Source organism: Stylophora pistillata, chromosome 4 (assembly GCF_964205215.1).
Source record: "Stylophora pistillata chromosome 4, jaStyPist1.2, whole genome shotgun sequence".
In the NCBI taxonomy this organism is placed as follows: Eukaryota; Metazoa; Cnidaria; class Anthozoa; order Scleractinia; family Pocilloporidae; genus Stylophora; species Stylophora pistillata.
Window position 1 is genome coordinate 7,336,676 of NC_142522.1, and position 12,736 is coordinate 7,349,411.

At 38.2% G+C, this 12,736-nt stretch overlaps 2 protein-coding genes across 5 annotated transcripts in view; both read left to right on the forward strand.

Annotated features, from left to right (window-relative positions):
- The window catches only part of LOC111340908 (small ribosomal subunit protein mS29), a 13,944-nt gene extending 13,386 nt beyond the window's left edge, over positions 1 to 558 (forward strand). For both annotated transcript variants that reach the window (XR_016000211.1, XM_088757541.1), the window contains exon 14: positions 1 to 558. This exon is cut by the window's left edge and continues 37 nt beyond it. Coding sequence is in view for 1 of the 2 variants with exons in the window: in XM_088757541.1 (XP_088613667.1) it covers positions 1 to 49 (49 nt within the window). In the remaining variant the exon portion in view is untranslated.
- A 137-nt stretch (positions 559 to 695) lies between these two features.
- LOC148732197 (neuronal acetylcholine receptor subunit alpha-7-like) lies at positions 696 to 11,379 on the forward strand. Of its 3 annotated transcripts, XM_088757540.1 has the most exons (7): positions 696 to 2,502; positions 2,589 to 2,708; positions 5,573 to 5,724; positions 7,608 to 7,652; positions 7,879 to 7,988; positions 8,804 to 9,875; positions 10,103 to 11,379. In XM_088757540.1, exons 2-6 carry the CDS (start codon positions 2,636 to 2,638, stop codon positions 9,858 to 9,860), a joined length of 1,437 nt encoding a protein of 478 aa, XP_088613666.1. In that variant the 5' UTR covers positions 696 to 2,502; positions 2,589 to 2,635; the 3' UTR covers positions 9,861 to 9,875; positions 10,103 to 11,379. The 3 variants fall into 3 exon arrangements, with proteins under 3 accessions (XP_088613666.1, XP_088613664.1, XP_088613665.1); XM_088757538.1 differs by having other exon boundaries at positions 8,804 to 11,379; XM_088757539.1 differs by having other exon boundaries at positions 696 to 2,498; positions 2,587 to 2,708; positions 8,804 to 11,379.
- The last annotated feature ends 1,357 nt before the right edge of the window (positions 11,380 to 12,736 follow it).

Genomic DNA, 12,736 nt, shown 5'->3' on the forward strand with positions numbered 1-12,736 from the left:
TACAGCTTACGAGCCACCGATTGTTAGTCACTTATGTAGGAGATCCTGAACATTTTCATGAACGATTGTCCACAAGTAACTAAAAAAAATTGCGAATGAAAAAAATTCTTGACATTTTGAAACTGTTTTGTGGATTTTGGCGTCGACAAGTTACTAATCTTTCATTAATGAAGCCCGAAGGTGTTGCTATACTTAATGTGATGTATTCTACTTCAATTTAAAAACCTACCAAAAGCGTCACTTTTGATGCCTGAAAAGCACACATACTCATTAAACACTGTTTCGTATGACTGAAATCTTCAACAATCTTTGGAGATACCTCGGAAATGTTCCGGCGCATGACTTTGGGGTAATTTATGGCATGCTTACGGAAGTCTTCGCCGTAGTTTTCGCATTGTTGATTAAGGAACGCAAAGTGACGAGAAAAGCTGCGACGTGACTGTTTATCGCAATAAATGGAACCAAAACTGCTCTGTTATCTCTCATATTCATTTGAATTTATACAAATTAAATATAGAAAAGTGGTTAATTTCTTAATAAACTGTCGCGCTGTCGCAACCAGACCAGTGATCATTTGAAACGTAGAACGAATTTCCAAAACAAGGACCTTAAGAATTTTCTTCTGGTGAACATTTCGTGCTGTGAAGGGATATTAAGCTGTAAAAGTCAGCCTTTCAGATAACGCTTCGGATTTTTAATACTAGTAATGTCTGAATGGTTCATCTTCATTAGTAAACAATTTGTGCATTATATTTCCCTCTACTTCTTGTATCCCTGGTTTTACAAGAGGCTAAGTATTCCCTGAAAACTCGTATCGGTTTTTCCCATCAGTTTGTAGGTAAAGTAAGCAAACATCTGCTTGCAAAGTAACTTTTGGAGAGCAACTGCTGTGGAGGGAATAAAGAAATCCTTGTCATTCTCGCTAAATCTTGACGCTCAGTTGCTAAGCTGTCTACCAATATGTATAAGGTTAGAGTTAGGATTTGCGAATCGAACGAAGCCGTTTTGTTTTGAGTACAGCCAACAAACAAATACAAAACACAAACAAAAGCCGCAACAGAGAGGGGAAGGGATGGGCTACCCATCAGTGGATGAATTTATGGACAATCCGTCCAACAATCTCTTCGGGTTCTCTTCTTAATTTGAATTACTCTGTATTTATCTTTTTTCAAGTTGATTGTACAAAATATTGCTAACGTGTTAGCCTTCCATGTTTTTGGCCCTCCTCTATCCCCCCCCCTCCCCCCTCTTCCGCGGTGTCACCATCTCAGTGGGGCTGGGGTCGGGTGAAACTTGTTTGATTGATTGCTGTTTGATTACGGGTGGAAGGGCGCTGTGAAATAGACAGAACAACGCTATTTACTCCCCGGCATTTATACAATAATTATTCACTTCAAAAATCTAGTTTTCTTATCACCTTAAATTGCAATTGTCTAGACTTTGGCTATAATTTTCAACATCTCAATTTTTCTTAATTTTAACATTGTTAAAAAAACGTTCTCAAATGTTTTTTGTTTTAAGGTTCACAAACCAACAGACTCTCTCCTTCTAAATGCCTATATAAATTACTTTTTCTCCAAGGTTTGGGAGAATAGTTTAGCAATCATCGCTTGAGATTGTTTGAGTTTTCAATTAAAAAAGAAAAAACTCCTATAGAAACACATTTCGTAATCATCCGGTCTTTTGCAGGTGTTTTTTTTCCTTGATTTCCCTTTTAGCTTGGATGAGTGTCGAAAACTCTCGGCAAAGATGTTCTTGGGGCGAATTGCACATCATTATAAACCATTTTGGGGGGCAGAGTTCTCGAAAGTCCAATTACAAACGCAAATGGCGGCAATTACAGGCAGCAGACAACACTTTTATGTTGAATTCATCGAGTTTGAAGCGAGTTGTAAACAAAATTTGTGTTATGATTGCAAGTATTGTTTATTTGGTTAAAAGATATCTCGTGGTTTGTACGAATTTTTTGGTATAATTGTATTTCTAAAAAAAATGCTTGTTGCATGGTTTCTCAGAAATTCTGTTTTGCATTTTAAAGAATAAAAACCATTGGGCGCCAAAATTCCTTATTACATCGAGTGTTAATTAAACAAGTCCCGAGGCAATCTTTTGAGATGTTGATAATGCTGTAAATTATTTTTCTTGTCAATTTACACCTTGAAAAGGCCATGAAATGAGTGTGGGAAAGATTTCGTACACGTTGGTATTAGAAGGGCTGTTTCTTGTAGGAAATAGGAAATAAAGGTAAAATGGAATATCCTGGATTTAAATGGAATTTTAAACGTGCAATAATTGAAGAGTGAAAACAGACGGATTAACGTTCTCAACGATGCATGCACGCTGCATAATTAAACAGTGACGTTTGTAGCCTGGCTCAAATCGATCAAAAACCAATCTTCGTTGACCATTGGTTACCCAGCTTATCTACATCTCATTTTATCAGGAAGATATCTTTGGGTAGTTGAATTGCAGACGGTTTCGAAGGAAACTCGATGAAAGTAGGTAAGTTAAACTGAGTCAGACTTGTGAAGGCAGCAGATCGCATGCATGAACTAATAAATTTATGAACTTTCGTTTCTTCGCTAGAGACGCATAAACAGCTGGGGTTCCGCAGAGAAACGACCGCAAAAAAGCAATGTTTCCCCGCCGTTTAACACTTCGACGTTGTTTCCTATTGATTTTCACATTAGTGACGATGGACTATCAAAGTAAGTATATCGTAGGCTTACGTAAGCTGTTATGGTACCGTATTACATCATACAAGGAAGAATTAGATATATTCATCATACAAGGAAGACTTAGATACATTCTTTGTTTGTAAGTATGGCAACTGCAAACCTCTGATGAGGTAAACGCGCCGTCTAAATTTTCTGTTTTTATTCAAGTTTTATTAAAAGTTGAAAAAAAACTTAAAAGTATTGTTTCAAGGAATCCTGACCATCGAAATTGATATGTTTCATTTGCCCTCTGGTAAACCAACACCTTCCTTACATTTTATGTATAACAAGTTTATTGTCCATTCTCTCGCCTTTGCCTTCTCAGTTGTAAATTTAAAAAAGCGTTTTTATTTTATTAACATAACCCGCTCGTCTTTCTCGAAAGATTTAACAGTGTTATGCTCTCCATCTGCTATATCGCATGGCAATGACACTATCTTTGTACATTTTCCGCAATCTTGAAGATGTTCTGAAACATGCATGCAAAGTCTTTTAGGTTCAAAACGAGATTTTAGAACAAGAGAGGGGTCTTTAACAACAGATGTTTTGGCTCTGTTCAACTAGTCATTTACGGATGAGATCACGCAAATTCACGAACAAACTAGAATGGTCATCCGGTTCGACCATCAGTTTCGGCGAACTGAACCCAATAACATTGGCTAGCTACGACGAAAACAAGAAAAAGTTTTATAAGCGACAAAAGACAAATTTTGTTTGCGTAAACTACTAAGTGAAATATATTTCGACCTTTATTGTGAGTCCAATAAGAACTTGTTAAAACCAGCCGTGGCCAGGTTAATCCTTTATGTGGATACTCTATTTGATTGTTCTGCTCAACTTGCTGTAAACAGAGTAGCTAACAGTCTTCTTCAGTTATGTGTGGTTTACATTAGCGACGTAAGCGCAAACGCAAACATAGGGTTTTATGTGCCAAATAAAAACGAATACGGACAAGTACAAGCTCTAGCGGCAGAAAAAAGGGAAAATTTTAATCCTTGTGCTCGTGTTTGCGTTTGCGTTTGTGTTTGTGCTTGCGTCGAGGCCATTTTCATGTTGTAATAAGTGCAGTTCTAATTACGTTTGTGCTTGCACCGCTGGTGAAAAGCGGATTCAATTGAAAATCACCCCATAAGCGCGCTAAGTAGGTCACTGTCAGCTTGTTCAACTGATGAACGTTTCCTAATTACTAGAGACCTTCCTGCCCACCCAAATGATGTTTTGTTCCACAAAATATCGTTTGCGTGGGCCTCTCATTTTCAAATATGTTTTTCATGTTTTTCATGTTTTTCATGTTCTCAGCTATTTACACGACATAGACACGATTTTAATCGTGTTTTTAATCGTTTTGCGGTTCCCCTTTGATAATTAGGGTCAATCTTTGATTGGCAAACAAAGCGAAGTTGCCAGGAGACGAGAATCTCTCAAAGCATTTAGCCTGTAGATGTTTTCCTATTTTCTTCTCTGAATTGAATCGAAACCTGAAGAAATTAATTTTGTGCTGTTTAATTAATGTTTCCTTTTATAATGCAAATCGTTGTAGGTCAAGAAGGGTTTAAAATTCTGATACCTTCGAAAGATGTTTCGGAAATGCATCGTGAATTTTTTTTTTTTCCCAGAATTTTCAGTTCATCCTTAAAAAAAAAAAAAAAAGAGAAAGAATTTATTATACACCGATTAATGCGAGGACACTGCTTTTAGCTCCAAAACCCCGTTCATTCAGTTGACCCTAGGCTAGTTTATTATAAAAATTGTAAATTGGACTAGCATCGGGATATCGAATTAATTGACTAACAAAAAGGCTTCGGTCAGAAAATCTCCCATTCGGCATGCTCTACACAGTCACCCACGGTTAAATTAATGTGATAAAATCAGAGCGGCCTTTTTCAATTTCTAAAGACTACCTGGAAAAATTGAGGAAAATCTGGTTCGAATGAGACAATTCAAGAAAATTCAGTACAAAAGCAAGAACAAGTTTGTGGGGTAAAAAAATTAGCAGTCCTTACGAGTAGAACCCCAGTCGTTTCTAATTGTATGGGTAAAAATTATGTTTATAAGAAAATGAGTGAAGGGAAATCATTTGCAAACAAATTGAAATTCCCAGCTGAGAGAAGGTAGATCAGATTGACAATTTACGATAAACGGCTTTCTAAAATTAGTTTGCTTTCAGAACATTTCAACTTAAAAAAATAAAAAGAGTAACAGATTGGTTCGAGAAGTGATGTTTCAGGTCGAATAGAATCCCCAGAATTATCGATCATGTCTAGTGCACCTTCAATTGCTTCATGAGGTAATGGAATCAAAATCTGTTATAATTAGAAATGGTGAAAGATTGCGGAGGTTTATTTCTCAAATTATCTCAAGATATCTTATCTATCACCGAGTCTTCAAGAGGAAAGAGCCATAGAATCAAATACTCCCTACTTATTAGTAACAAAGATAGAACATTGACTTATTTATACTCTAAAAATAGCTTTTTACAACCTCTGTGCTTGTTAGACCATTTCGTGTTCCTGACCGTTTCATGAACTAAAGTGCTTCCGTCCTACGCTATCTACAGAAACTCTTTTTCTTTCTTTAAAAAGTTGCGTGTCTACAGCTGTATTCGAATGTTAAGTTTAAATCACATTTACATCCGTGACAGTTAAGAAACCAGAAGTTATTCAAGGACTTTATTCAAGTTGCATTTTGCCCAAAAGCAACTCCGTGTTTGATTAAATCAACTGACAAATTGGGCAAAAATGCATATTTTCCTCTGCAATTTATCATACTTACTGAGACAATAAAATGAAAAAACATTCATCTCAGCTGATTTTGGTTGGCTCGAGAACTCATTTCTTCGTACTTTTTCATTGTAGGTTGTCATGCTCAAATAAACAGAACAAAGATTGAACAAACCTTGATAGAGGTTCTCTTTAAAAATTATGACTCGGAAGGGAGACCAGTTTTGAACCTGTCAACACCTGTTGTAGTCAAGTTTGGATTAGCTTACAGTAATCTTCAAAGTTTGGTAAGTGTGGCAAAGTTGTAGATTAATCGAATCAACTGAAATCGACAGTGGTTTAGCGTGGTCTGTACTCTTATCGACAACAATAAATAATCGTCATCGCGGTGGTCAAAATGTTGTGGACTCACGAGGTGCAGCCTTTAATTTGAAATTTGTTGCGCTTTCCTCTTTCGTTTTATTATTTAATCCCTTCTATTAATGATCCTACATTTAAAGACTTCCTTGAATTTATATTCCGCATCGCTCCCTCTGTTCCGAAAACTTGATCCGTTCCATTCGTTATTCTACGCTTCACCATACGAAAATCTTATTTTCATGTACAACCTATATTATGTAATACAGTCTCAACGCTGCGCCTTTGTTTAGATTCCGGTATCCTGGATAACATTGTTTCTTTTTGTTTTCAGTTTCTTTAATGATATCGCGATCGTCCTGCAATTATTGTTTTTCTCAAGTGTTTGCTTCATGGCCACTGGGCTTGCTTTTGTTTTTTTGTCTTCGCTTTTCACTTATACTTCACTACCAACTGCTGTGTTTGGAATCCAGCCCTTTGAAAAAACAAATAAAACAACCTCTGATTATTGAAAGATTGTACATTGAGTATCTGCATGAACATGTCGTTGTAAACCAATTCCACTGTGGGCGTAGAATCAGTAAAAATTTTGAAAAAATAGCCGAAAGCAAACTCTAGGCACTCAAGCATAGAAGCAATCGCATTTCGCGTTAGTGATAAAATCGTGCCGGTGTAGGTGTAAGGATTACTTAATTGTCTTTGCTCGTGCTTTCCTTTCTTTTTTTTTTTTTTTTTCTAAGTCTAGTTTTCGTGTTCTTGTAGCTTTCGTTAATTGGTCTTAAATTGTGGGCACTGTTGAAAATATAGGATTTTGGACGCGATTTGTACCTTTCTTTCATTGGAATACGTGACTTCTGAGATCGGAATCTCACTCTTAGTGTCCTTAGTGCGCTTTTCTTGTATCAGTTGCATAACATAGAGTCAACAAAATCGAGGGAAAGCGTTGAACTCGCTTCAGTTTTTTCGGAAGCTCTGGAAATGGAAATGCCTTCTTTTCTCACACTCCTTTGGTTTGAGTTCCGCGTCTGATATAATCAAGTGTAGTTGCAGCGTACCTCAGTCACAATCGTCTTTTATCATTTCGCTTTGCTTCGCTTTGTTTCACTCTGTTTGTATCGTTTGGTTTGTGAATTATGCGTATGTGACTACGCGTCTTCCAGTAGAACTAACGATCGCCAGATGGGAGAGATAGAAAAGAATACCTCAAATATTAAAGATGTTTCTAGGCTGAAGCAAACAGTAAGCGAACAGTATGATAGGTCCCTTAATGATCTTTAATGCCCTGTGAAAAATTGCTTTTTAAATGTATGCCCGCAGCGGGTTGGGACAGATATGTTATGCTCGAAAATTTGAGCATTATACTTAGGAGCGTCACCCCTGAAAACATAGCATTATGCCAGAATTGCACATGTTTCATTTTTTTTTCTTTCAAAAAAAATTAAACATATGCAGTTATAAAAATGAGTCCATTTAAGCCCTTCAATCGCCTCCTTCCCTGCCACCGAAAGGTAAAACTTATTGAGGATAAAAGGCTCACTGCACTTCAAAAACATCTACGGCATTTGACATGTATAAGCTAAAAACAACCCTAAAATCTTCATTGAAAGAGTACTAGAAACTCGGTGTAATGCGTTTCAGTACTCTATGCTCTGACTACAGCATTATGCCCAAAATCATAATGCCGGCATAACGGGCCCACAATTGCATGCGCACCGAGCTCCCATCGAGGAGGGAGATTTGGTGAACAAAGCTTTTCCGCGTTTATGTTCGCACCTGAGTTGAACTGTCTTTTCTTTTTGTTTCTCTTCTACAGGATGAAAAGAATCAAGTTTTGACAAGTAACGTTTGGATAAGACAGGTATGGCATCAAAGTTTGCAGTTACACTTTTGAGTAGCGAAAAGGCACTACTCTATTTCCCAAGAACACCCGTGAACTGCTCGATCGGAGCCCAGCACGCTTTCACCACGGACTAGTGTCTTTCACAATGCCTAACGTGATAAGTATTGTCCCTTTAGAGCATAGTTTCCGATGGTTTTTTAAAAGTATTTTATTAAGGAGTTGTTTATGTTCCTGTTTTTTGCAGAAATGGCACGATCCTTGGCTGTCCTGGAACGCATCAAAATACCATGGTCTCAGTTCCATCAACATAAGTCCGAAGTTGGTGTGGAAACCCGATATTGTTCTGCATAACAAGTAAGTTGTAATTCAGAGCTTTTACACTTTAAACAGATTCCTTAGGCCACCAACCGCCCCTACCTGGTCTCCGCATCATGAACGGCAAGAAGAAAAGAAAAACATACCCAAATAGACAGAGCTGAATAATGAAATGCTACGTCAGCGGGTTGCAGTCAACAACGCGGGCTCAAGCGTCCTAGGTCTAAAATTTAGCGAAATTAGCGAAAAATAGTAAGGGTTGACTTTTAAAACCGAGCAACTCTGTTTTCGTCGAAGGCATTTTCCTATTTCCAGAGATTTAAGGAGAAAATTAATTTTTGAAACTTTTCAGGGGGTGTACCAAGTTTTTGGAGGTTGTTCTGTAAAAGAAAAGCGGCAAGGAAAATGACACCTCGAAGCAACAGAATAGGAAATCACTCATGCGAACGACTCAAAATCCGTGTTTCCGCGGCAAAATCTAGCGCATGCGTGCACGTTATTCAGCTCTGTCACCCAAATATAATTTTTAAAAAGTCTAACATCAGATAGGTGGATTCCAACGGCATAAACTTTTGATAAACCCCTTAAGAGTAATTGTAGTTGAGTATCCAAAAATATCGTATCCTTGTTTGCTTTGGTTTACGCCACCCTATAAGACCAAGAGCGACTGTTTTGTTCTGGGCTTTTTTGATTTTGTACTGAGCTTTTCCTTGCTTTGGTTTTAAGCTGACTAGATCAAAAGCGCTCTAACATATTATGCATCTAAGCAGTGTCCAAACAATATTTTTAGCAAATAGGAATCGAAGTACAAAGTTACAAAAAATGCTCACAATGTCTTACATTTCTCTCCGAAGTGTCAATGAAGAAGGAGACCATGGAGAACAGTATCTCTTTGACACAAAGATCATCATCAGCAGTGACGGTACAGCCACGTGGCTGTCCCCGATTCTAATCAAAAGTTCGTGCAAAATCAACGTTAAGTATTTCCCTTGGGACATGCAGACATGTTATCTCAAATTTGGCTCGTGGACTTTCAATGGCTTTAAACTTGATCTAGATTTCTACAACGAGAAGCGTGGTGCGGACTTGAGTACGTTCACACTAAATGGTGAGTGGGATCTCTTGTCAATAGATGCGAAAAAAAACGTGGTGTATTACGGATGCTGCGTGGAACCCTATCCAGACATTACGTTCGAAATAAAAATAAAGCGTCGTACCTTGTTCTATGTGAACAACTTGATTGTGCCTTGCATCGTCCTTGCTCTTCTGACCGCAACAGCATTCCTCTTTCCGCCTCAAACCGGCGAGAGAATATCTCTGATGATCACCATACTGCTTGGTATGACTGTTTTTATGATTGTGGTGATTGAAGTCATACCTTCTACGTCAGAGGTGACACCTCTTCTAAGTACCTACTTCTCTGTGGTTATGATCGAAATTTCCCTGGCTCTCCTATGCACCGGCGTAAGTCTTAACATTGCGCATCAACATCCTAAAATGGAACTCACAGGATGGACACGGTACATCCTGTTCGAGGTACTGGGTCCTATTCTCTGCAGCAGCTCTTTAAAGAGACTGGAGAAGAAACAGCTTAAAAATAAAGAAATTGAACCAATCGATTGTTACGTCAAAGAGAACCGCATCGTCCCCGAGGATGACAAATTGGTCGTCGCGGATATAATGTCGCAAGAAGATATCAAACACGTTGTTAATGTGGGAGAGAAGGAGGTCAAAGTAGCGGGCATGGAAAAAGTCTCCAAGTTCATCGATCGGACTTTGTCTGAAGATAAGCGCAAACTAGAAGGGCATGTTGTTGTAAACATTATTGATAATTTCTTCTTTTTTCTGTTTCTTCTGACAATCGTTATTTCTACGCTGGCTGTTCTCGTTCAACCGAAGCCAGAAAGCTGAAAATGTGTTGGTCGGGTAGGTGTCCAGTCGTAATATGTAAAACGGGCGTTATTTCTTTGTTTTCTGAGCGAGCAAATACAAGTGCGAGGCAGGCGCCAGGGAAGTCTGACGAGGGAATCACGCGAGGGAAGACCGCTCCTCGCTCGCGCATAACTCATACATGACTTGCGCATGATTTTTTCTCATAGCTCGTCTCCGTTCGCCAAAAAGAAAATGACAAGAAAATGACCCTTGTATTGCAGGTTAGCCTTGGTGAAAGTATTAAGGGACGCTGAATACGAAGAGAACTCCGACTGTGTCGTTCCCGTAAAAGTGAGTCTCGTGATCTCGCAGTCCTCGGAAATCATGACGTCACATTATTTCAGAGAAGAACATTGATATTGAGTGAGATGTTGCTGTGAACTTAAGCCTTACTTTAATTTTAATGGACTTCAGCTTGAAAAACAGGGACGCCTTTTCGCGATTTGCAAGGGAACCGAGGCACTCGTGAGGCAAGCACGATGGATAAGTCGCGTGAGAGAGAAGGTACGTGACCTCGCGCATTGCTCGCGCTCTGCAGTCGTCTCGCGCTTGCCTCAGGTCACCCGAAAGAACGCAAGAAAAATACGCAGTCCTAAAGGATCACTTCGATTAGGCGAAAGAACAGTGAGTTTCATTCTACACGTTTAAGGGTATAAATCAGCTGTTATTGGACCTGTTAAAATCATTGTACTGTTTTTCCAGTCTTCCCACCCCACCCCCCCTCCCAAAAAAAACACAAAAATACAAGGGGTAAGTTTTGTGTTACATACCTTTTTGACCAGGAATGTAACAACATTAAAATCAATGTGCATCTCACTAATATTTTAAGAGATGCTAGTCTACATGAAAATAGACAAAAGTGCTTATGTGAAAAAGAGATTAAGATATTGCGTAATGTGTTACTAGCCAGAAGAACATTGATATTGATTGATTGATTGATATTGATTCATATTGATTGATATTTTAGGATGTTGATGTAAGAGATCCTGAACATTTTCATGAACGATTGTCCACAAGTAACTAAAAAAATTGCGAATTAAAAAAATTCTTGACATTTTGAAACTGTTTTGTGGATTTTGGCGTCAACAAGTTACTAATCTTTCATTAATGAAGCCCGAAGGTGTTGCAATACTTAATGTGATGTATTCTACTTCAATTTAAAAACCTACAAAATGCGTCACTTTTGATGCCTGAAAAGCACACATACTCATTAAACACTGTTTCGTAAGACTGAAATCTTCAACAACCTTTGGAGATACCTCGGAAATGTTCCGGCGCATGACTTTGGGGTAATTTATGGCATGCTTACGGAAGTCTTCGCCGTAGTTTTCGCATTGTTGATTAAGGAACGCAAAGTGACGAGAAAAGCTGCGACGTGACTGTTTATCGCAATAAATGGAACCAAAACTGCTCTGTTATCTCTCATATTCATTTGAATTTATACAAATTAAATATAGAAAAGTGGTTAATTTCTTAATAAACTGTCGCGCTGTCGCAACCAGACCAGTGATCATTTGAAACGTAGAACGAATTTCCAAAACAAGGACCTTAAGAATTTTCTTCTGGTGAACATTTCGTGCTGTGAAGGGATATTAAGCTGTAAAAGTCAGCCTTTCAGATAACGCTTCGGATTTTTAATACTAGTAATGTCTGAATGGTTCATCTTCATTAGTAAACAATTTGTGCATTATATTTCCCTCTACTTCTTGTATCCCTGGTTTTACAAGAGGCTAAGTATTCCCTGAAAACTCGTATCGGTTTTTCCCATCAGTTTGTAGGTAAAGTAAGCAAACATCTGCTTGCAAAGTGACTTTTGGAGAGCAACTGCTGTGGAGGGAATAAAGAAATCCTTGTCATTCTCGCTAAATCTTCACGCTCAGTTGCTAAGCTGTCTACCAATATGTATAAGGTTAGAGTTAGGATTTGCGAATCGAACGAAGCCGTTTTGTTTTGAGTACAGCCAACAAACAAATACAAAACACAAACAAAAGCCGCAACGGAGAGGGGAAGGGATGGGCTATCCATCAGTGGATGAATTTATGGACAATCCGTCCAACAATCTCTTCGGGTTCTCTTCTTAATTTGAATTACTCTGTATTTATCTTTTTTCAAGTTGATTGTACAAAATATTGCTAACGTGTTAGCCTTCCATGTTTTTGGCCCTCCTCTATCCCCCCCCCTCCCCCCTCTTCCGCGGTGTCACCATCCCTAGTGGGGCTGGGGTCGGGTGAAACTTGTTTGATTGATTGCTGTTTGATTACGGGTGGAAGGGCGCTGTGAAATAGACAGAACAACGCTATTTACTCCCCGGCATTTATACAATAATTATTTACTTCAAAAATCTAGTTTTCTTATCACCTTAAATTGCAATTGTCTAGACTTTGGCTATAATTTTCAACATCTCAATTTTTCTTAATTTTAACATTGTTAAAAAAACATTCTCAAATGTTTTTTGTTTTAAGGTTCACAAACCAACAGACTCTCTCCTTCTAAATGCCTATATAAATTACTTTTTCTCCAAGGTTTGGGAGAATAGTTTAGCAATCATCGCTTGAGATTGTTTGAGTTTTCAATTAAAAAAGAAAACACTCCTATAGAAACACATTTCGTAATCATCCGGTCTTTTGCAGGTGTTTTTTTTTCCTTGATTTCCCTTTTAGCTTGGATGAGTGTCGAAAACTCTTGGCAAAGATGTTCTTGGGGCGAATTGCACATCATTATAAACCATTTTTGGGGGCAGAGTTCTCGAAAGTCCAATTACAAACGCAAATGGCGGCAATTACAGGCAGCAGACAACATTTTTATGTTGAATTCATCGAGTTTGAAGCGAGTTGTAAACAAAATTTGTGTTATGA

Bases quoted from the DNA above. Each gene is read 5' to 3' on its own strand.
- LOC148732197 (XM_088757538.1), top strand. From the start codon at position 2,636: ATGTTTCCCCGCCGTTTAACACTTCGACGTTGTTTCCTATTGATTTTC. The intron at 2,709-5,572 runs GTAAGTATATCG...TTTTCATTGTAG, and splicing joins AGTGACGATGGACTATCAAA to GTTGTCATGCTCAAATAAAC. The intron at 5,725-7,607 runs GTAAGTGTGGCA...TCTCTTCTACAG, and splicing joins ACAGTAATCTTCAAAGTTTG to GATGAAAAGAATCAAGTTTT.